A 22,145-nucleotide genomic window follows, 5' to 3' on the forward strand; every position below is an offset into this window, starting at 1 on the left:
CCCACAATAAAGGACATCTGCTTGTCCCAATTTTCACCAACGCTCTTGCTTTGAAAGGTTCGAGGCATGTGGGCTGCTGAATTCATATCTGTGCATAGTCCGCCACCTAGTGTTGGGTCCGGATGATTGCACATTGTTGTCCTGGAAGAGTCTTCGAAGTATCACGAGATAGGTGGCTCCTCCCCTGGACTACAGTGCGCATGGGCATCGCCTCCATCCCCAGATTGTTTTTTTCCGCCATTGGGTTCGGATGTGTTTCGGTTCCCTCTATCGGAACCGATAGTTGTTCTACTTTTACTCGAGACCAAAAGGTCTTTAGGCTGGGCGTCGGTATAGTTGCGTTCGGGTTTCTTACTGACTCTCAGCTCCTATCTCTTACTGCCCTTCCACGTGCTTTCGACGCGGACGGGCCTACACTACACCCTTTGCTATGGAGCGGACTCCATTCAAGAAGTGTCCGCTGTGTCATTCTAAATATTCGCACCTCGACGTGCACCCCGTGTGCAATACATGCTTGTCACCGGATCACCGTGAAGACACCTGCATGGCGTGTTCGAAATTTAGAATTAAGAAGACTTTAAAGATTCGCCGGGCTAATCGGCTCCAGGCTCAATTGTCGGCTTCGGCACCCCCACCTGATGACATCTTCCAGGAATCTGTCGAGGGAGAAGACGACGTACAAGGGTCGGACCCTGGCCCCGCGTCCGAGGAAGAGACCTACGACGCGGATGAGGAGGCCTACGACGAAGCCTCCGACGAGGTAGGGGACGACGAACTGGCTTGTGCCACGATGGGTGATAGCTCGGAGGAAGAGCATCCCCAACCAGACTCCGGGGTTACTCCCCATCATACGGCCCAGGTCGAGGGATCGCCTTCAGGCCTTACCCAAGATCTAACTATGAGTCCTACGTCCCCGCCTCCGGGCCCGGTCACGGACATTTCTAAGAAGAAACCGAAAGTGAAGCCAACTGGTCTCGCACCCTCGGATGCGAAACCGAAACCGAAAGTGGCGTTGGTGAAGAAGGTTCTGGAGGCGTCAACTTCCACGAAACCCAAAATGGCCGACTTGAAGAGCCACGCCAAAATGGCCGACCAGAAGAGCCACGCCAAAATGGCCGTCCCGAAGCCCTCTGGGTCGGCGCCGAAGGTGAAGGCCTCCGACGCGGCTGCGTCGGCACCGAAAGGGGTCGCGGACCCGAAGACGGCTTCGAAGAAGCGTCACGCAGACGGTGCGCCAGGCCATGGGGCGTCGGCACCGAAGAAGAGGCCTACCGGCGATCGGGCTCTCGGAGACGAAGAATCGCTCGAGACGGTTCAGCCCTCGGCATCCCTTACAAGGAAGGTGGGAGAATCCTTAAAGCGGATCCAACAGTCCACTGTGGTTCCCAGCCAGGACACTGTAGTGCCTAGGCCCACGCCGAAGCCTGCCAAGGAACAAACGCCCATTCGTTTTACCCTTCCTCCCAAGTCGGCGCCGAAGGCCTTCGCGCCTAAGCAGGGCGGACACTCTCAGGAAGTATTGACGCCGAAGGCTGCCTTGGTGGTGTCGAAGCTTCGGCTCCAGCCGCTTGCGGTGGCGGAACGTCGTGAGGTGATCATCGACGCCAACACCGGAAAGTTGTCGCTCCTCAAACGAAAGATTACGTCGGAGCCGGCCTTGGAACCTTTTAGGATTCCACTCAAGAACAAGAGGTACTCTGCGGACTCTTCGGCTCTGATGGAACCTCTGTCTCCACAAGCCCTGGAACACTCGCCGGCCCATTCCCCCGTGCCTGATGTGGACGAGGAAGAGGCCGAGTACACCTATCCTGCGTACTCGGATCCGGAAGAGGAGCATGTGCCCTGGACGGCAGGAGGCGACGCAGACGACCCGCAGTCGGGGCAGGACACTCAACTTTTCGCCGCAAAGACGTCCCCGACAGAGGACTCGGCGGCCTTCAATGCATTAATAGAGAGAGCTGCAGCGAACCATGACGTCGAACTGCACTCAGACCCCGTGGATGCGGACTTCTTAGTCGACACCTTCTCGGTAGCCGAAAAACAAGTCAAGACACTACCAATGCTTAAAGGGGTGCTGAAGCATGCACAGGAGGTATTCAAGGAGCCCACCCGGGCGCGGGTGGTCAATCCTCGCATCGACAGGAAATATAAAGCGGCGCCCACGGATCCCACGTATATTAAGGGACATTTGCCATTGGACTCCCTGGTGGTTTCCAACGCTCGAAAGAGGGCGAATTCGCAGACTACTGGTGACGCTCCTCCCCCGGACAAAGAGTCCAAGATCTTTGAGGCATCAGGCAAACGCATTGCTGCACAGGCAGCGAACATCTGGAGGATCTCTAACACTCAAGCCCTGCTTGCACGTTATGACAGGGCCCATTATGACACATTAGAGGCCATCCTACAACACTTGCCTGACCAATATAAGGAGGCGGGGGAGATGCTCATTCAGGAGGGTAAACTCATTACAAATGCATCCATCAAATGTGCCCTAGATGTGGCAGACACTGCCTCCAGGGCTATCAATACAAGTGTGTTACTTAGACGTCATGCCTGGCTTCGAATTTCGGGGTTCAAACCCGACATACAAACCACAATATTGGGTCAAACAGTGAATCCTGACCATCTGTTCGGCCCTGAGGTGGATGCCTCCCTAGAAAAGATGAAAAAAGATACCGAAACTGCCAAATCTATGGGGGCTTTACAAAGTCAGCAGTTTCGGGGTAGTTCCTTTCGCCGCTCCAATTCAAGAGGCACCTCGAGGGGACAGGCATCCCAGTCCACACAATACTACAAGGGTAACACCCAGTCCTCGTATAACAACAACAAGGGCAGGGGTGGCTACAGAGGCAATAATATCAAAGGCAGGGGACGTGGAAACAATGCATCCAGGTCCACCACCACCAACAAGCAGTGACGTCTTGTCACTTCCCCCCGATCACACGACACCTGTCGGGGGGAGACTCCAGCAGTTCCTGCCGGCGTGGAGGTCCATCACCACGGACAGGTGGGTGAGGTCTCTTATCCAGTACGGGTACTGTCTAGAACTTACGTCCATTCCACCGGACATACCGCCAAGAAGCCGTGCTATGTCCGACGAGCACTTGACCTTGTTGCAGCAAGAAGTTCTGGTCATGCTGCAAAAAGGGGCAATAGAGCTCGTTCCATTGCAAGAACGGGGAACGGGGGTTTACTCCCTGTATTTTCTGATCCCCAAAAAGGACGGATCACTCAGGCCGATCCTGGACCTCAGGCCCCTGAACTGGTACATCAACTCGGAGCACTTCCATATGCTCACATTGCAGCAGGTGCTTCCCCTGCTTCAACAGGGGGACTTCCTAGCAACGCTGGATCTGAAGGATGCCTATTTTCATATTCCCCTGCATCCTTCCCACAGAAAGTATCTCAGATTCAAGATCTTAGACCAGCATTACCAGTTCAGAGTCCTGCCGTTCGGGGTCACCACGGCACCGAGAGTATTTACAAAGTGCCTAGCGACTGTGGCGGCGCATCTCCATCGCCAGCACGTCCATGTCTTTCCATACCTAGACGACTGGCTTATTCAGGCAAAGACGGAACAGCAGTGCGTAGATCACGTGTCACGCACCATTCACCTCCTGCACGATCTGGGATTCTCTCTGAACTACCCGAAGTCCCATCTCCAGCCCGCCCACGTGCAACAGTATCTGGGCGCGACGATCGACACTCTGGCAGCCACTGCGCAGCCGAATTCAGTGAGAATCGCCAGTATCCAGGCGCTGATCCTACGATTCAGACCCCAACACTCGCTTCCAGCGAGGGGGTTCATGCAGTTGATAGGCATGATGGCCTCCTGCATCTCCATTGTCCCGCACACGAGACTACATATGCGTCCGCTTCAGGAGTGCCTTGCACGTCAGTGGACTCAGGCTCATGGGCAACTGACAGACCTAGTGTTGGTGAGCGGTCGGGCGTACAACTCTCTGCATTGGTGGAATCCACAAAACCTTTGCAAGGGCCGACCATTCCAAGAGCCTGTCCCACAGATCATCCTGACGACGGACGCCTCTCTCCAGGGATGGGGAGCGCATGTACTCCACTACACTGTGCAGGGACTATGGACACTTCAGCAAAGGAAGATGCACATCAATGTGTTGGAACTGATGGCAATCTTCATGGCCTTAAAGGCGTTCAAAGTACATCTGTGCAACAAGGTCGTGTTGATCCGGACGGACAACATGACGGCCATGTACTACATCCAGAAGCAGGGAGGTACACACTCTCCACAGCTGTCTCATCTGGCTCAGAGCATGTGGAAGTGGGCCATTCAGAGGAACATCTTCCTCATGGCAGAGCATCTCCCGGGCAAGGACAATCAAATGGCAGATCTGCTCAGCAGACACAGCCATCAGATGCACGAGTGGGAGATACATCCATCAGTACTCCAACCGTACTTCCAAAAGTGGGGTCATCCAGAGATAGACCTGTTCGCCACAAAGGAGAACGCAAAATGCCAAAGCTTCGCCGCCAGGTTCCCACACCCCCAATCACAGGGCAATGCGATGTGGATGAACTGGTCAGGCAGATTTGCGTACGCTTTTCCCCCAGCACCTCTGATACCGCTGGTGGCACGCAAGCTCAGGCAACACTCGATGACGCTCATCCTGGTTGCTCCAACGTGGGCTCGCCAACCATGGTACACCACGTTTCTGGAACTCTCCGTGGTACCGCATCAAAGGCTTCATCTCACTCCCAGCCTTCTGACGCAGAGCCATGGCGACATTCAGCACCCAGATCCGCAACAGCTCAACCTGGCGATCTGGCTCCTGAAGTCCTAGAGTTTGGCTACCTCAATCTTCCTCCCGATTGCATGGACATCATTCGGGAGGCAAGGAAGCCCACTACTAGAGCTTGTTATGCGGCCAAATGGAAGAGGTTTGTCATCTACTGTGTGGACCACAGCATTGACCCGCTAGATGCTTCCATTCAAAACATCATATGTTACCTCTTTCACCTGTATCGATGTAATCTAGCGTACTCTTCCATCCGCATTCACCTGTCTGCTATGGCAGCATACCTCCAGAATAGGCAGCACCTGTCACTCTTTAAGGTCCCTGCTATCAAGGCTTTTCTGGAAGGACTCAAAAGGGTCATTCCACCAAGGACTCCACCAGCTCCAGAATGGAACCTCAATGTGGTTCTTACAAGGCTGATGGGTCCTCCCTTTGAGCCACTGCACTCTTGTGAGCTCCAGTTTTTGACTTGGAAGGTTGCGTTCTTAGTAGCAATTACATCGCTACGGAGGGTAAGCGAGCTGCAGGCGCTCACCATCCAAGAACCTTTCTTCCAGGTACATGCTAACAGGGTGGTGCTCCGCACTAACCCTAAATTCTTACCCAAAGTGGTCTCACAGTTCCACATGAACCAAACAATTGAATTGCCGGTGTTTTTCCAAAACCCAGAGACACTGGCGGAGCGTATGCTCCACACTCTTGATGTGGAAAGGGCCTTGATGTACTATGTGGACAGGACAAAAGATTTCCGCAAAACCAAACAACTCTTTGTTGCTTTTGCCACACAACACAAGGGAAATGCAATCTCCAAAGCGGGGATTGCTAGATGGATAGTAAAGTGCATTCAGATCTGTTACGCTAAAGCTAAGCGCACTCTCACTATCCCACCAAGGGCCCACTCCACTAGGAAGTTGGGGGCCTCTATGGCCTTCCTAGGTAACATTCCCTTAGAAGACATCTGTAGAGCAGCCACATGGTCTACCACACATACTTTCACTAAGCACTACTGTGTAGACGTGCATTCCAAACAGCAGGCAGCTGTTGGTCAGGCTGTTCTAAAAACGCTTTTTCAGACTGCTGCAGCTGGCACGGGCGACCGCCGTTAATGGAGGGACTGCTATGTATTCTATGCACAGATATGAATTCAGCAGCCCACATGCCTCGAACTGCAAATGCTACTTACCAGTATGCATCTGTTCTTGGCATGTAGGGCTGCTGACATTCATATCGCCCACCCTCCTCCCCGGCGCCTGTAGCAGCTGCAGTATTTATTCATATACACACATATGCTCATAGCATGGTCATCACTCACTTTCTTCACTCCATCTCTGCCAATGGCTAAAAACAATCTGGGGATGGAGGCGATGCCCATGCGCACTGTAGTCCAGGGGAGGAGCCACCTATCTCGTGATACTTCGAAGACTCTTCCAGGACAACAATGTGCAATCATCCGGACCCAACACTAGGTGGCGGACTATGCACAGATATGAATGTCAGCAGCCCTACATGCCAAGAACAGATGCATACTGGTAAGTAGCATTTGCACTATCTCCCCCTTCCCTCTCCCGTGGACAGACCACTTCCTGGTCCCTTACTTTTGGACAGTCAGGACCAAGCCACCACAACCCCCCAAAAAGCATGTCATGGACAGGGTCCGGTCCAAACTCTCGGTTGAGAATTGGATCTGCAAATTAGAACATTCATACCCCCCTCCAGCTCTCGACCCTGTGGTTGCAGATGCTAACTTTGAAACCTGGCTCACAAGCTCTCTGGACTCCATTCTCCCCCAAAAAATTATTCACAAAAAAGAGAAGAGAGCCGACTCAGCCCCATGGTACACGCCCGAGCTGAAACTCCTTAGAAAAGGATGTAATAAGCTGGAGCGCTCATGGAGGAAAGACTGGGCGGAATCCAGCAAAGATGATTACCGCTCCACCATGAGAGCATATAAGGCAGCACCAAGAAACAATTCTTTGACGATAGAATCAAAAACTCATCAAACTCTTCCAGAGAAACCTTCCTTATCATCAAGGAACTGCTCAAGCTACCGGAACCTCCTCTGACTCAAGACATCTCAGGGTTCAAATGCAACAAATTGGCGAACTACTTCGACGCCAAAATTTATAACATACTAGCCACATTACCCCAAGCCAATCCGGGAACTGACACCAGCTTCCAACCAACACCGCCCGACATTCAGCTCGAGGCTTTCGGTCCAGTGTCAGTGGACGAGGTACTTAAAACCCTGGCCGTAGTCAAAAGCGGCTCCCCTAGTGACCCGGTACCCATGCGAATCCTGAAGCAGATCGCAACCACCATTGCCTCACCAGTCACTGACCTCATTAATGCTTCGCTTCAGCAGGGAATGGTCCCACCTGGCTGGAAGAGAGCTACTGTTAAAGCCCTTCTTAAAAAGCCTCTCCTAGACCCGGCAGTTCTGGCCAATTATAGACCAATCTCTCTTCTCCCGGGACTTAGCAAAGTCACGGAAAGACTGGTCAATCAAAAACTGTCACAATTCTTAGAGTCCAACGGCCTTCTCAGGAGCTCACAAACCGGCTTTCGTCCCGGACAGGGTACGGACACCGCCCTGCTGGCAGTCGTCGAGGAGACAAGATGCATTTCTGACAGTGGTAGGGACGGTGGTAGGGACTCCCTTGTCCTGGCTGACCTCATTTCTTACCAACCGCACTTTCCAGGTATGGGAGAACAACTCACGATCGGCGGCAATCCCCCTCCAGTGCGGGGTACCACAAGGCTCATCCTTAAGCCCCAAATTATTCAATGTGTACATGGCTCCACTGGAGGAGGTGGTCGCCCCTTTTGGAATCAAAATTGTGAGCTATGCTGACGACACCCAACTGGTCGTCTCCCTATCCTAACATGCCCAGTGCCCGGATTCCCTCCACTTCTGCCTATCTAATATCTATACCTGGATGTGCAAGTCCTCCCTCAAACTGGATGGGTCCAAGACCGAAATCATGCTACTAGGGCATAAAGGGCCCTCTTTGCCCCCCAACATCTGGCCCACCTGTCTGGGGGAACCCCCTGCCCCAAAAAATGAGATCAAAAGCCTTGGGGTCTGGATGGAACAGGATCTCTCTTTTAAGACCCAAGCCAAAAAAATGGTGGGAGCCTGTTTTGGCCTCCTCCGATCAGCTCGGAAGGTTCTGCCACTTCTTCCATACTCCTCTAAGAAACTGCTTATCCAAGGTCTTATCCTCTCCAGACTGGATTATAGGAACGCCATCTTCCTTGGTGCACCAGAAACCACCCTTAACAAACTCCAGCAGATTCAGAATGCGGCAGCACGGCTCCTCACGGGCACCTCAGTCAGATCATCAGCCAAACCTGCACTTAAACTGCTGCATTGGCTCCCAATACGCGAAAGGATAAAATTCAAATCCCTATGTATCGCCCACAAACTGTTGCAGGGTAATGGGCCCCCCATACTGAAGAAATTAGTCCTACCCTACAAAGCCAACAGACCACTTCGCTCAGATGGCGAGCATCTGGTCATTGTGCCCAGAGTAAAAAAGGCACGCACAGGAGGCAGGCGATTCTCGGTTAATACAGCTAAACTGTGGAACTCCCTCCCCCTGAATCTACGGGCTGAACCCTGCCATCTGCGCTTTCGGAAACTCCTAAAAACACATCTGTTTCCTTAATTCTTCTGCATTTATCTCTCTGTTTTTTACCACTTCGATCTCTCTGTTTTGGTTTAGCGCTGGGATGCTTCCGGGTAACTATGCGCTCTAAAAATCTATATTCATTCATTCATTCATTCACTTCACTTTCACTTTCACTTATACTACCAACAGAAGGAGATAGGAGTGTTCTGAGTGGATCCACAACTTTTCCTTCTCTGATCTCAAAATCAAATCAGTATAGAGAGAAATCACTAGTTGGTTGAGTTTATCTCAAACCATCCAATACATCCCAGAGAGGAATACTTACTTTTTCCTAAAAGGACTCTTGCCCACGAGAAATTCCTAGTGCTCACTTCATCAACTAGTCCTCACCCAGAAACCATTTACTTTGTGGGTGTGCACAATTTTGTAATCAAGGGAGCTCTTTTTAGGATTGTTGATAGTGTGATCTAGGAAACTGTGTTTACATTTTCCTGATGCTCCCTCACTTCAGTTGTAATGTCTGCCTTTAGCCAATTTTTTTTAGATTAATGAGCGCCTAATAAAACAAGAATTGCCAAAAGACCGGCGGCCTGCACCAGTCCTATTGGCGTTCACGACGCTGAAGCCCAACATCCCAGAGACACTGCTTGAGAGTCCTGGTTCCTGAGCACAAGAAGCTCACCACCTCATTCTCGTGTTTGTAGAATGGATCGATGCCTTCGCCTATGTAGATTTAGGACAAAAGCGAAGATTTTTCCCGTGATTTTTCTTGCAGTAACCATAAATACTTGCACTCTGTGTAAGTAAGTACTCCTGTGATTAAATCCCTGGAATTTAAAGGCAACTCTGAGGGCTGTGGGCATTAGTCTCTGGTTACCCCACAAGGACAAAGGTGTTTGGGAGCTAACAAGGATAAGCAGACCTGTGAATTAGAATGTCCTTTCATGTGGCTGTGAAAGTGTATAAGATCCTGTGGAAAGAGGCAACCGCATATACCTGGGAGAAGTCCTGAAACATCAGTGGTAATATGACTTTTGCCCATGTGCTTTAGAGAAATGTGTAAAACCCTGCAGTGTCCAAGAAGCCTTCTCTGACATTCTGAGACCTTGGGAAAACCAATGAAGACATTATAGAACTATTTATGAAGATATTGGGGCACATGCATCAACATAAGGAATTGCGATTCCTAAATAGCGATTTTTAAGGAATTGCTATTTAGGAATCACAATTCTTTATGCAACTAGGAATCACAAAATAAATTGCAATTCCTGCACATGACCTAATAGTGATTCATTAATTGTGAATCACTATTATGTAATGTCACTCCATTCATTACTATGGGCCTGTATGGCCACATGCTTCTACCAAAAAAAACGGTCGCAAACGGGCAGGTTTGCAGAATCTGCCACTTTGCGACCGGTATTTTTGCATTTGGAATGCATCATCTCATATGCAAAAATCACAATTTAAGGAATCACAACATTTGTGATTACTTAAATTGCGATTGCATTTAAGGAATCAAAATTGGCTTTTTGATGCATGTGCACCATAGGCCCTTATGAATCAATGGAAATGCATTCTCAAATTGCGATTACCATATTGGTAATCACAAATTGCAAATGCAATTGCAAGGGTGCCAGGGCGCTCAAGGCCCCCCTGATGCACCCCCCATAATGTAAGTGTGCACATGTGGCGCACACACATGCCATCACTTTGAAAAATTTACTTTTGTGCATTTTTCAAAGAATTTGCAAATTACCATCAACTTGAAGTTGAGTGTAATTAACGTTTCCTAAATGCAAAGTTGCATTTAAGAAAGACTTGATGCATCTCAAATAAATGTACTTGCAATTTAGGTAATTGCAATAAATTGTGATTACCTATATTGCGAATGTAAAAAGGTACATGCATTGCGAATCGGCCCGTTTTGGACCAGAAAAAAGCTTGATGCATGTGACCCCTGGTCATTTTATTTTAACAGCCATTTCTTTTACAAAACAACTACATTTGTTGCAAGTGAGAAGCATTGAGTTGTTCTGTGCCAAATATGTATTGCTGTTTACTAGTGTCTATTTTCAGAAACATAGCCAGCTCATTGTTGTGTCTAGTTTTAAATTTCAAAATTAGCTTTTGATTAAAAAAGCGGCCCCAATATTTTGTTTTTTAAAAGAACTTTTCCTCAAATCTGCACGACAATGGTGCAGCCATTGTTGAGTGGATCAAGGAAGGTGTTAACCACACAGTCTATGAGGTAATGTATCCCTAGAAACAAGATTCAAATCAGCATGTCAAAATACAGTCAATATATAAGGACAGACTCAAAAGGGATTTCAGGATAGGAATTTGGAAAAACGATGTAGATTTATTAAAGAATGACATGCAATACAGAAATTTAAAACATGCAAATGCAGTAGTATTCTCATTAAAATACATAGAGATTATTTGCCATGAAGGCTCTCACTAATAAGCTGAGGAAGGCAACAAAATGGAGGGATGTTTAGGGTTTTTTAACAATACAAATGTAATTAAAACTCTAGAAAAAAATGTACTTGGGTGAAACACTGGACTCAACTTCTAATAAGAACATTGGAATCCAATAGCATCCGATATGGTATAACTTACATTAGTACAGCACCTTCTCATTATTCATTATCACACGTAATACACCAAACTATAGAGGGGTAACTGTGAATAATGGAGGCCATTCATGAAGAGGTTCTCAGTGGCATCTGATAGACAATAAGAGTATAGCTTGAGATGTCTATAAAGTAATTAAGAACCAGATATAAAGCATCTCCATCATTCACTGCTTGCTCTTCTTAATTATATATTATTTGTAAGTCCTATATACCAAACAAACCAACCAAAACAAGCTTTAAGCATATTGGATTTGTGGTGTTCTGTTTTTTTCTGAAATATGTGTAAACATAAAAATTAAATAGAACGATGCTGGTGAGGAAAGAAAATAATGTTTATTTGGAACTATGTGTTTTCTCTCTATTGCCTGCTGAATGAAGCTTGCAGAATAATGCTTCACCACAGGAGATAAACAGGCTCTCTTTTTCAAAGTTTTGACATATTGCAGCAAATAAAGAGATTTCCAAACGCTTGTTCGTTACAACGGGATATAGGACTATACCACCTTTAATGTCCTCCAGGTTTTAATAATTTAGAATGGTAAAATATCTAAAAAAAATGTAATGGGAAACATATGGTTTAACGAAGTCTGTTTCACAGTGGTTCAATTCAGAAAACCACAAGTGGTCCACTGAAATAGTTCACGAAAGAAGATAATTTCCCCCTCTTAGGATTGTATTACCCGTTCACACTGTGCAACAACACTGCATGAAAAACGTTTACTAAAAGTACCTTTATTTTACTTTCAATAATCAAAATAAGTTCACGCAACAGTAGCACAGCTAAATGCACAGTATATTTCGTTATGTGGAACCAATGCCCACTTTTAAATAAGGGATACCAAAAACATACTAGGATTAACAAATAAAAGAGGGTAAGAAGTTAATTTGAGAGAACTTGGGGCCGAATGCACAAAGGCTAGCTTGCAAAGCAGTATTTTTGTATAGAGACTGCTTTGTGGCACAAATTCAGTTTTGCCAAAACCACCATTTGCAAAAAGTAACTAAAAAGTCATGCCTCATTAATATTCATGAATGAAGATTCCTTTTGGATGGATGGGAGGCTGTCAGAGGGAAAAACCTTCCATCCCTTCATTCGCCAAAGTGCTACTTTTTACAGATTGAAATCTCAAATTTCATTGAGGGACACCGGCAGTGGTCTCTGAGATGTAATGGGAAAAAGGTGTGGAAAACAGAGTAGATTTTTACAGTTGGTTACCAGCAGGAAAAGGGATTTTGATTGCTACTTCTAGCATCATGGCATCTGTTGCAAAGTCATCCTTGTGCCCTGGATACCCCTATTGTTTGTTGACTGGTACTGGTAGCATCTGACTCTGACTGTCCCTGTGCTCTGCCTAACCAGGACCAGGGCCAGTGCTATGCTGAAAACACACTTATAATACAGTGAAAACACCTACATACACTAGGGTACACTATGGTTTAGGGTACCCCTATGATTGGCATGACTTCTCCTGTAAGGCCCTAGTACATAACAGAGCAAGGAGATCAACACTACTTTTAAGTCCCTAGTATATAATAGGGCATGGCAGTTTAGAGGCTAGTAGCCCTTTCTGCACTTTATGTGTGCATTCCTGAGGCCTGAGGTCATTGACATCAGGAGGGATGCTGTGTTTAGCAATAACTTACAATTAAAAAACACCTGCGTCAGAGATCCTTGTGCGTCCAAAATTTCAAGGTAACTCTTGGGAGTAATGTTCCTGCTAGAGAGAAACATTGAAGTTTTGTCCAGTGGCAATTTTGACATACCATAAAGTAGCCCAGAGAGTTAATATGCCTGCTATAAAGAACGCATACAGTGCAGATCACAGGTCTGTATTTTACGTGGATATCTGAGTGGATTACTTATTTTGTCACAGAGATCCTTTTGTTACCCCAGTTGATAAGATACCACCTAATATAGAACAGTAGCTGTTACGAAGTGTCATCAAAGAGCTGCATGCAAACTGCATAAAATGTGTTAGTATTTCATGATTTCTTTCCCCAGTCTTTTATTATCTATTCCTAATGTTGTTAAAAAGGGTTTGTTTGGGTATATATACCTTCTTATTAAGAAATCCAGCCTTTATCAGTGCTTTAAAATAAATGAAATATATATGAGAGAAGGCCTCTGGAGAGACGAGGGGCACTACAGCCTGAAGGTAATTAGGGCATACGAGTAGGAGGTCATGCAGGGGGCAGTCAAACATGACTGTCGTACTGGGCTCCACTAGTGCTAAATCCGGCCCTGATTTGTGCTATATATTATTGATAATCCACAATCTAGTCAATGTGGTGCACACCAGAAACTGCTATTCTTTTCATGACTAATAAACAGTATTCACTCCAAACCAAGTCAGCTTTCTATTTTAACATCAATCAACTCTTTTGCAGCTACTTAAAGTCTGAGTTTTGGAATACTGTATTCATCTGTCTCCTAATCAAAATAAGGAATAATGTGTCAAATATGTACAAAAATATTTACAAAACCATATTTTCAGATGTCCGTGATAGGCCAGTAGGCACATGCCTTGTTGATGGGAAATTACTTTCACTTACATGACTGTAAATTTGCAATTCAGATATTGCACAGTAGGATTATACCATCACAAAATTTAGCATAAGCTGTATGTAGGAAAATGCCTCTTTATGCATGATCACCCCCTTTCTTGGGTCTGATGCAAATGGTTTTATGACTCTGTGCACTGGGACTCTGCTAACCAGTGCATGTGCCCCAATCCCTAAAGCATGTCAAAATTAGCTAAACTCCTAATTGGCATATTGACCTTACCTATAAATCCCCAGTATATGGTACAAAGTATACCCAGGACCTGTACTTTTAATGTCATTAGTGACTGAAGCACAGATTGTGCCATTTCTAAAGTAACAATTCAAAACATGACTGCAAGCCTGCCACCAGTAATCTGGTAGTGGAGGTTTAAACTGTAAATTTGACCTGTCAAAATAACCTGTTTTGATGGGTCTATACCCTCTTTATAAATACTAACAAGTCACTCTAAGTAAGCCTTGATGTCAAATAAGGCAGGGCGCATGGTATTTAAAAGCAGGACATGTAACAGTTTAACATAAAACATGTCCTTACAGTGAAAATGCCCCGAAGGCTATTTTTACAGTAGCAGAGTTAGCTGTCAATAGCAAAGCATTGTGAGCTAACGTTAAGCTAATGTTATCTCCGCCTAGTAACCATTAAAAGAGTAAATTTTTTGACTTTTTAAAACATTTCATACCTATCCAATGTATTGCTACGGTCAAATTTGTATTAAGTATTTTAAATATTTTACAAATGGGCACTGTGGAACTGTTTGCAGTAGGACACTCAGAAACCGCTGCAGAAGTTGGTAGTGTTACCCCTGGAACCTTTTCCCTTGTCAGTTAGGCGGGAGATCAGGAGTCACCCTAACCAACAGACTAGAGTCAGGCATAGATATGGCAAACCTGGGCACCCCTTCAAAACACTACTGGACCTCTGGAAGACAGAAGGAGGACTGCCCCTGCTGTTGACACCTGTGAGAGGAATTCTAAGTGCTGGTTCTGCTCTCACTTATACTCTGGACTAAGATGGGGACTCTGAGGGTCAGTTGACTGACTTCCAATGAAGCTACAGGGACATAAAAACTGCAAGATACCCACTTCCCTGGAAGTGCCGAGCTGAACAGTTTTTGCACTGGACTTGCAGTCGACCTTGCTGGTGGCCCTCTAGAGGAGTACATTCTGACTGCCAAGTAGTGTTCCTGAGGACCTGGAACAGATGGCGTTAAAGTGAATTTCTCCTAACTAACCCTAAAAGCTGGAACTTACAAACTTAGAGGCCTCACAATCTCAGTTTTAAAAGAGTGCAGTGCAGTGCACTATCCGTTAATTCATAATCTTGTTTATGATTCAGACGACTGTTTCTTTTCTCTGTGAACGTATTTAATTGTGTTTATTTCTAGTCATGAAAATATTGATTAGATACAAAAATACAACTTCATTTTAGCACAGTTGATTTCATAGACCAAGACTTGATATTGCTTGTAACACGAATGGTAGGATTAAGATGCAGATAGCCACAATTATCCTTATTCTGCATTTTTAAATTATCAATGTTACGTACATTTTAGACTTGACATGGCGTTCCACGTCTTGTATTTGTTCCTGAAAGGTCTGCTAAGTAAAGGCTTCAAACTTTCATGATTGCATGCAGGCACAGATACATGCAGAGTCAAGTGTACAAATACATTTGATTTTTTTTTTAAATAAAACATCCATCTTTAGAAAAGTTGTGTTATGTGAGCACAACAAAAATAAACAGTACTTTTTCAGTTAAAAATATTATTGAGTTCTATGCATGCCGGTCTATATATGTAGTAAATTTCTACATGTGCTAGAGGAAGGGTTAACATGTGTACCTTTTTTTTTCAGCCCACAGTATGTGAACGGGAACTGTGTGTATTTGCATTTCAGACACTAGGTGTTATGAATGAAGCAGCTGATGAAATTGCTACTGGGGCCCAGGTAGCTGTATTCATATTATTACATTTGTGCGTCTTTTAATTCTAAAAGTATCTACTTGCTTGCATTTCTTTAACATCTTTTCATAGCAATAACTAACTATAGTGAAATTGTTGTTTAGAGTATTTATGATTTGATTATTAATAAACTAACATTTCTTGTTTCTACAGTGTTTAAGATACAGTTTATGTTACGCAATTAACTTAGATACTGCTGGCATCTCAAATACATCTCTTGCTTAAAAAGCAGGTGTCGCAGGGATTCCGTTCTCATACAGAACTGTGTATAGAGACTTGGAACCTCAGTGAATTAGAGTGTGCCAAAACTCACCTTAGTACCCATAATACCCTACCAGACTAGCTACAGTGTCTCATTGGTGATTACAAACCCCCAATGCTTAGACAAACAAGAACATGGACTTACTACACCTCAGGTAACGTGGAACACATGAACACTCTTGCGTTATACAATCATTTCAATCCAGAACAAGGAGTAAAAGAAGACACTTGCATACTTGAAATGTTTATTCACTAATGCAGTGTTCTCAAACGCAGTATCTTAGCTTATAAAAGCAAACATATTATAAGAAACAAAGTAATCAGCATAGTCACTAGTCCATAGAACACATTGTATAATGCTAAAAAGAATAGGGTTCAGTAACACCTAATTCTCACCCTCCATAGCTAGTATATTATATTATATTATATCTAAGAAGGTCTCTTTGGGTTTTAGCAGGGCGGCCCCATACCTCAAGATCCTAGTGGTAAGGGATCACATCAGCTTCCACCAGCTCTCTGCATGCAAAGCACCATCAAGTGTTTTTCTATGCTCTTGTGCAAAGCAATATAAAACGCGCCTAAAGCCAGAACTTGGCCGCAGCTGCACGTATGTTATGTCTAGGAACTTGCGAAGATCAGACCTCACAACAACCACTGTGTTGAGATATCCTTGAAGGTTTCTGCACTCACTGTACAGACACAGCTCACCAAGCAAGGCTGATATCAGAGTAACAACATATTATTCTCGCATGAATCAGAACATTCTACTATGGCTCAAAGCTAAGGCAACAGCTTCGTGTCGTGTGCAGAAGCAGCAGAAAGGCAAAATGGTGTTTAAACTCCTAATAAGCTCATGCTAACTTAACACAGCATATAGGCAATGTATATCTATATAACACCCTCCCTTGATCCGAGCACGGATAAGGTAAGATAAGATAAGATAAGGGACTCAATTTTGTAATGCAGAGTTCAATGAAGTAGTCAGTTCAAATTCGAGTAGGTGAGGAAAAATATTTTAGTCAGCCAAAAAAACAAAATCTCACCAGCATGTCAATTTAGTGTTCACTGTTATTAAAGCCAATAGGTCTGATACAAAAATTGTCCATCATAATTTAAAAAAAAAATTGGAAAAAGTTTCATGATATCAAAGGCCTCGATAGAACTCAGCCTAATACTGAGTATGCAAAATAAGCAGCAACTGCTTCCAGAAGGAAGTCACTGTTATCATCCGAAAACAACTCAGCCATCCAATTAAATAGTTAGAAAGAACATACATGCTCTTCAATTACCGGAGCCTCTAGTACCATCAGAGGACAACTCGGTGGGTTCTCAATGAAGCAGTGTGCCAAGAAGTCTTGCGCCGCTGCAATTATATTCCAACGACCCAGTACTCCACGCATCGCTGCAAAGGTCATAATCCCTCCATCAGAACAAAGCAATTCATGAGTAACTAAGGGACTCATGAGATGATTAAAATCCACTCCAGGAGACCACCAAATTGCAGAGACACAAATCCAGGGCCCAGTTGAAATCGCAGCTCAGGCAATGAAAGACAGGCTGGACACAGGTAAAATAGGAAAATCGAAACGATAACCCATATGCTGAACTTAAGGTGGCGAGTGGCAGCGTACCATAGTACTCAAGCATTCTGTTGCAAAACAGTGCTAACCGTGACTGCTCGTCTTGGAACACAGGACGGGCATCCCTTTTGAATAAAACAAAAAAGCACTAGAAAGCCTGCAGCCAGCGCCAGCAAAACGGGAAATCCACCAAATAGGCTGGAAAAGATTGAATGAAAGAAATCAGGAATGACTCCAAATATCTTTTGGAAAGAAGTCACTAGACCACTGCTCACTACTTTAAAAAAGTGCGCTAGCCCCGATGTGGAGGATGCGTTAAAAATGGTATGAATCAGCTCACCGAAATATAATGGCCGGTCAGTATTTAATAAAGCATGCACTTCAGGGCCGGACTGAGACCAGCAGCCAGCCCTGGCAGGTTGCTTCTCCACCTGGTAACTGGAGGGGAGGGGGTTGTTACCCGCAAAGCACTGCTATCGCTTTTCTTACAGAGGTCCGATTTTGAAGCGCTGCTACAAAACCGGCACTCTGTAAGAAAAGCGTCCCCCTGCGGCCACAAAACCGGCCCCCACCCCTCCAGCCCACCGGGGAAATGCCCGGTGCCCGCAAATGCCAGTCCGGCCCTGATGCACTTCTGTGCGGGTGTGAGCTACGTGAAGGACAAATGTTTCACGATCAGATGTCAGGGCAACTTCTTTTTGTGACAATAGGGCTCTTATTCTACTCATCTTATTGAACTCTGCTTTTAAGGTTGGAATCCTCGGCCAGATGGAAACATCCAAGTTTCCATGCGGGGGTGGATACAACACATTTTTACAGCAAACCACACGCTAACTGACTGTAACTACATAAGCAATGCCTTTTAATAACCCACAGCAATCTTCATTATTTAAAAGTAAATAACTACTGTTTGCTAGTAATAAAAGTGGGGACAATAACGGGCACGGGTGTACCTTTTAAAACACATGCTAAATTAGGCCGTTCCTGATTACAAGAGCCATGCAATTGTGTGTGTCTACACATTAATGAGTGATCTGCTGTTTCCGTGCACTCTTCACCTTTCAGCTAAACCTCTTTTCCGTCCCTAAGGCATCTGTAAGTGAAAGGGAGCGTCCAGGATTCATGTAAATAGGAGCTACCAAGAGGATCGTACCTACCAATGGCAAAATATTTCATGCAATTTGTAAACTGGAAAAGTGCAAATGGTAAAGTTATTAACCTGTGGATAAGCCACGTAGCAGTAGTGGCCTCTGCCACTGAAAATGGTAAAGACTCCAATTGTTCAATGTGTAACATGGAAAAAGACGCATCTCTCATTGAAAGCAAACGTTGCTTCTCAGTCAAATTAAATGGGACAAAAAGAGATGAAACATTCATGTAATTCCAAGGCACTTTTCCGGCCTTCAGCGTCTGCAGGGTCCATGCAAACTGCATAATAGAACGCAATTGATTTTGACCATGGTACAAAACAGACACATCATCATGTACAATTTCAACAACAGAGGACACAATATTATCCAACGTGTAGATGCGGGAGGAAAGTGTGTTAATGCTGTTATCCACTACTGCAAGCACTTTCTCTAAATTAGCTTGATCAATAGCCCTAAGGCGGGTAGCTGCTCAATCTGTGATGTTTTCCAGAGTTCATTATAAACAGCATATATCCATCTTCTAGATCTACCTCTTGCCGGGCCTTTTATGAAATCATTCAAATCAACATCGTCAGTCAGTTTAGACAAATGCAGTTTAACTGACGCCAATGTAGTGTGTTTGAACCAATTCTGACACAATTTTCCTACTGAATAAGTGGTTACAGAATGGTCACTCTCAAAACGGGGATCTACTCTGACCTGTGTAAAGCTATCAGCCAGACCCAAAAAACTATGCTGGCACGAATCTGCACTTCTGTGCCTCATCAACCAACCCTTGGGATTCAAACTGGATATGTTGAAGGACGAATTTCGTAATAGAGTTTGTAATTCTGTAATTGAAAATGTTGTTGAATTTTCCCAACCTGAATATTCTTCCAAATCAGGGAAGGAAGGAGTATTCAATTTTTTAGAAGTAGCCAATCCAAAGCATGTTGTCTGAGAGATGGTAGAATTCAAAAACAACAAATGATTTAGGATGAGTCATGCACGGTGCAAAGTCTCAGTGCCTTGTACCTGCCAACTTTTAGAACCCCAAACTGATTTAAGGTCAATGGTTTCCTTCCACAACTCTTAGCCTCCAATAGCTAGCTGGTCTAGAAAGGACTTTGAGTACAATAACTTAGTATCGGTAAGACTAACTTTGGACATGGATTTTTTCATCTTTCTAAAATAAAATAAAATCAGTAAAATAAGTGTACTTTTTCAAAAATGTACTAGAGCTGCCTCTTAAAGGAGCTGGGCAATGCTCCCACTGTGTATAATTTACAGAACTTCTCCTGGAATTAGTTTTTTGTAGGTAGTGATTGCCAAAATGTTGGAATCAAAACAAATCACCATAATTAGCAGATTCTAAATATAAATCTTCAGCATCAAAGGCAGCATAATATTTCAAATCAGCAAACAAAGCCTCTACGGCCTGAACATCCCAATCATCAGAACGTATGTTTTGTTTAACTACATCCCCCATGTTAACTCTAAGCACATTAGGGACATTTATAACTTCAGTGGGCCCATGGATTTGAAATTTAACAGCATCCCAGACTATTCCATCCAGGACAGGCCAAGCAGTGATGTTAACAAAAACCAAGTCTCTCTTCAATCTGTGAGCAGAATGTGACGAGGAATAGGGCGCCAATGTTCCATTCAGATGTCGAATGTTCTTTCCTCGACATAGTGTCCATTGATGAATCGGAAAAAATAAAACACAAAACCAATTGACATAAAAAGGTAAAGTGAAAAAAGCCCCAACCAAATGTAAGTCCAAGGGGGCATCCAAAAATGTTTTTTAAACAATTTTGCATAGGCCCTAAGCCTTTTGGGCTTTCCTGAAGTGTGTGAAACAGTGTCAAATGAAAATCTAGATTCAGTCGCTAAACGAGTTTGCAAATCAGGCATCAATAAGTCGGTTGGGTAGGTGTAGTCAGTTTCATCAAGTTGAGTACCAGGCAAATCACTCAGTAAAGGTATAGAAACTGCAGGCATCTAAGGGCCAACTCCGGCGCATGATCCGAAGCAGTGGCCAACACAGAATTTCTCACCATCGAAGGACATGAGACTGCCGGTGTCATGCTAAGAAGAATCGGCCACTCTGTGTATCTTGACATTGTCAATGGAGATATACCTGTTCTCCTTACGACCTGGAAGTGGTGGTAAAATGACTGTTCTTGTGCCCTTCACACCAAGCACGGGAACTGGAGCACCGTATGAGGGGCCAAATTCCTTCTTGTTATCGATCTTCTCCTGAACCAGTTCTCCAACTTGGGGTAGCCAGCCAACTACCGGGATCTGCAACGCATCATCCGAAGTGGAGGGCAAATGTTCCTTTGCAAGACTGTCTCTTGTCTTTTGTAGAGTCTGTAAAACATTGCAATGTTCATCTACGTCAAAGGAGGCAGCAACAGCCACCGAGTCTAGACCGTCAAGGTCCGGTACATACATCTTGATACCAAAGAGCATTTCGTATGGGGTCCGCCCACCCAGAGACCTTCTAGGGAGATTATTAAGAGCACGCTGCACGCCATTAAGATGGGCCAGCCAGTTTCTGCCAGTGCCTATAACTCGAGCTGTCAGTGATTGCTTTAAGTCACGGTTCATTCGTTCCACAACACTATTACCCTCAGGTCGGTATAGAGACGAAAACGTGACTTGGACCCCCATCGAAGCCATGGCATCCCTATACGCCTTAGAGGTGAAAGCAGGACCCTGATCCGAATGGAAGGTACCACAGGCAAAAATCCCTACAAAGACACGCAAATCCCCAATGACAGTCCGTGAATCAGCGCTGCGATGAGGCCACACCCATACAAAGCGTGTGCATGAATCAACTGCTACTAAGATGTACTTATACGCAGTATCAGAAGAAAAAGGACCGCAGTGATCTAAATAAACACAAACTAATGGTTTATTAGAAATAAACAACTGTGTTTGGGGCGGGCGCTTAGCAGTTGAAGGCTTAATCTACTAGCAAATGTCACATTAAAGGACATAGTCATGTGTCTGTTTTTACAGTCCCCGCCACCAAAAATGTTGTTGTAACTGAGACACAGTTGCTGAAACTCCCGCATGCACAGATGCAACACCTTCATGGGCCACTGTGATCAGTGTATGTCTGTGATCCGAGGTGGGAATCAATATCTCCCCAACATCAGGAATTTTCACATAAGGAACTTTATCGGCACTTGTGGTATGTGTACTTCGAAGGGAACCCCACAGGATATTTACCTCCCTTCTCAGAGGCAGCAACAGCCGCCAAGATATCATCATCAATCTCACTTTTGGACCGTGTAACTGCTGCAACTAAATATGTCGATACTGCTGATTTTGCTGCTTCATCAGCAAGCGAGTTGCCAACAGCATGAACTCCCACGCGCTGATGACCGAGAGTATGAATTACAAACACAAGTGGCAACTGCTCTTTAAGCTCAGCCACTCGGACCCAGATCATTTTATGTTTTTTTGTGCTACCCTTGGAATCATGAAAATCATACTGAATCCAAAAGAACAAGTTTTCATTGTAAGACTGGATCCAGTAGTAAGAATCACTTACGATTAATGTCGTCACACTAGAATCAGCGTACTCTAATGCA

General features: G+C 44.9%; 1 protein-coding gene across 2 annotated transcripts in view; it reads left to right on the top strand.

The window, feature by feature from the left end:
- The window catches only part of PARP8 (poly(ADP-ribose) polymerase family member 8), a 670,996-nt gene that overhangs the window by 499,083 nt on the left and 149,768 nt on the right, over positions 1-22,145 (top strand). For both annotated transcript variants that reach the window (XM_086960612.1, XM_086960613.1), the window contains one exon: positions 15,460-15,552. In XM_086960612.1, the coding sequence (XP_086816738.1) occupies positions 15,460-15,552 (93 nt within the window). The remainder of the gene's footprint in view (positions 1-15,459; positions 15,553-22,145) is intronic.

Source organism: Lissotriton vulgaris, chromosome 3_1, assembly GCF_964263255.1.
Source record: "Lissotriton vulgaris chromosome 3_1, aLisVul1.2, whole genome shotgun sequence".
Lineage (NCBI taxonomy): Eukaryota > Metazoa > Chordata > Amphibia > Caudata > Salamandridae > Lissotriton > Lissotriton vulgaris.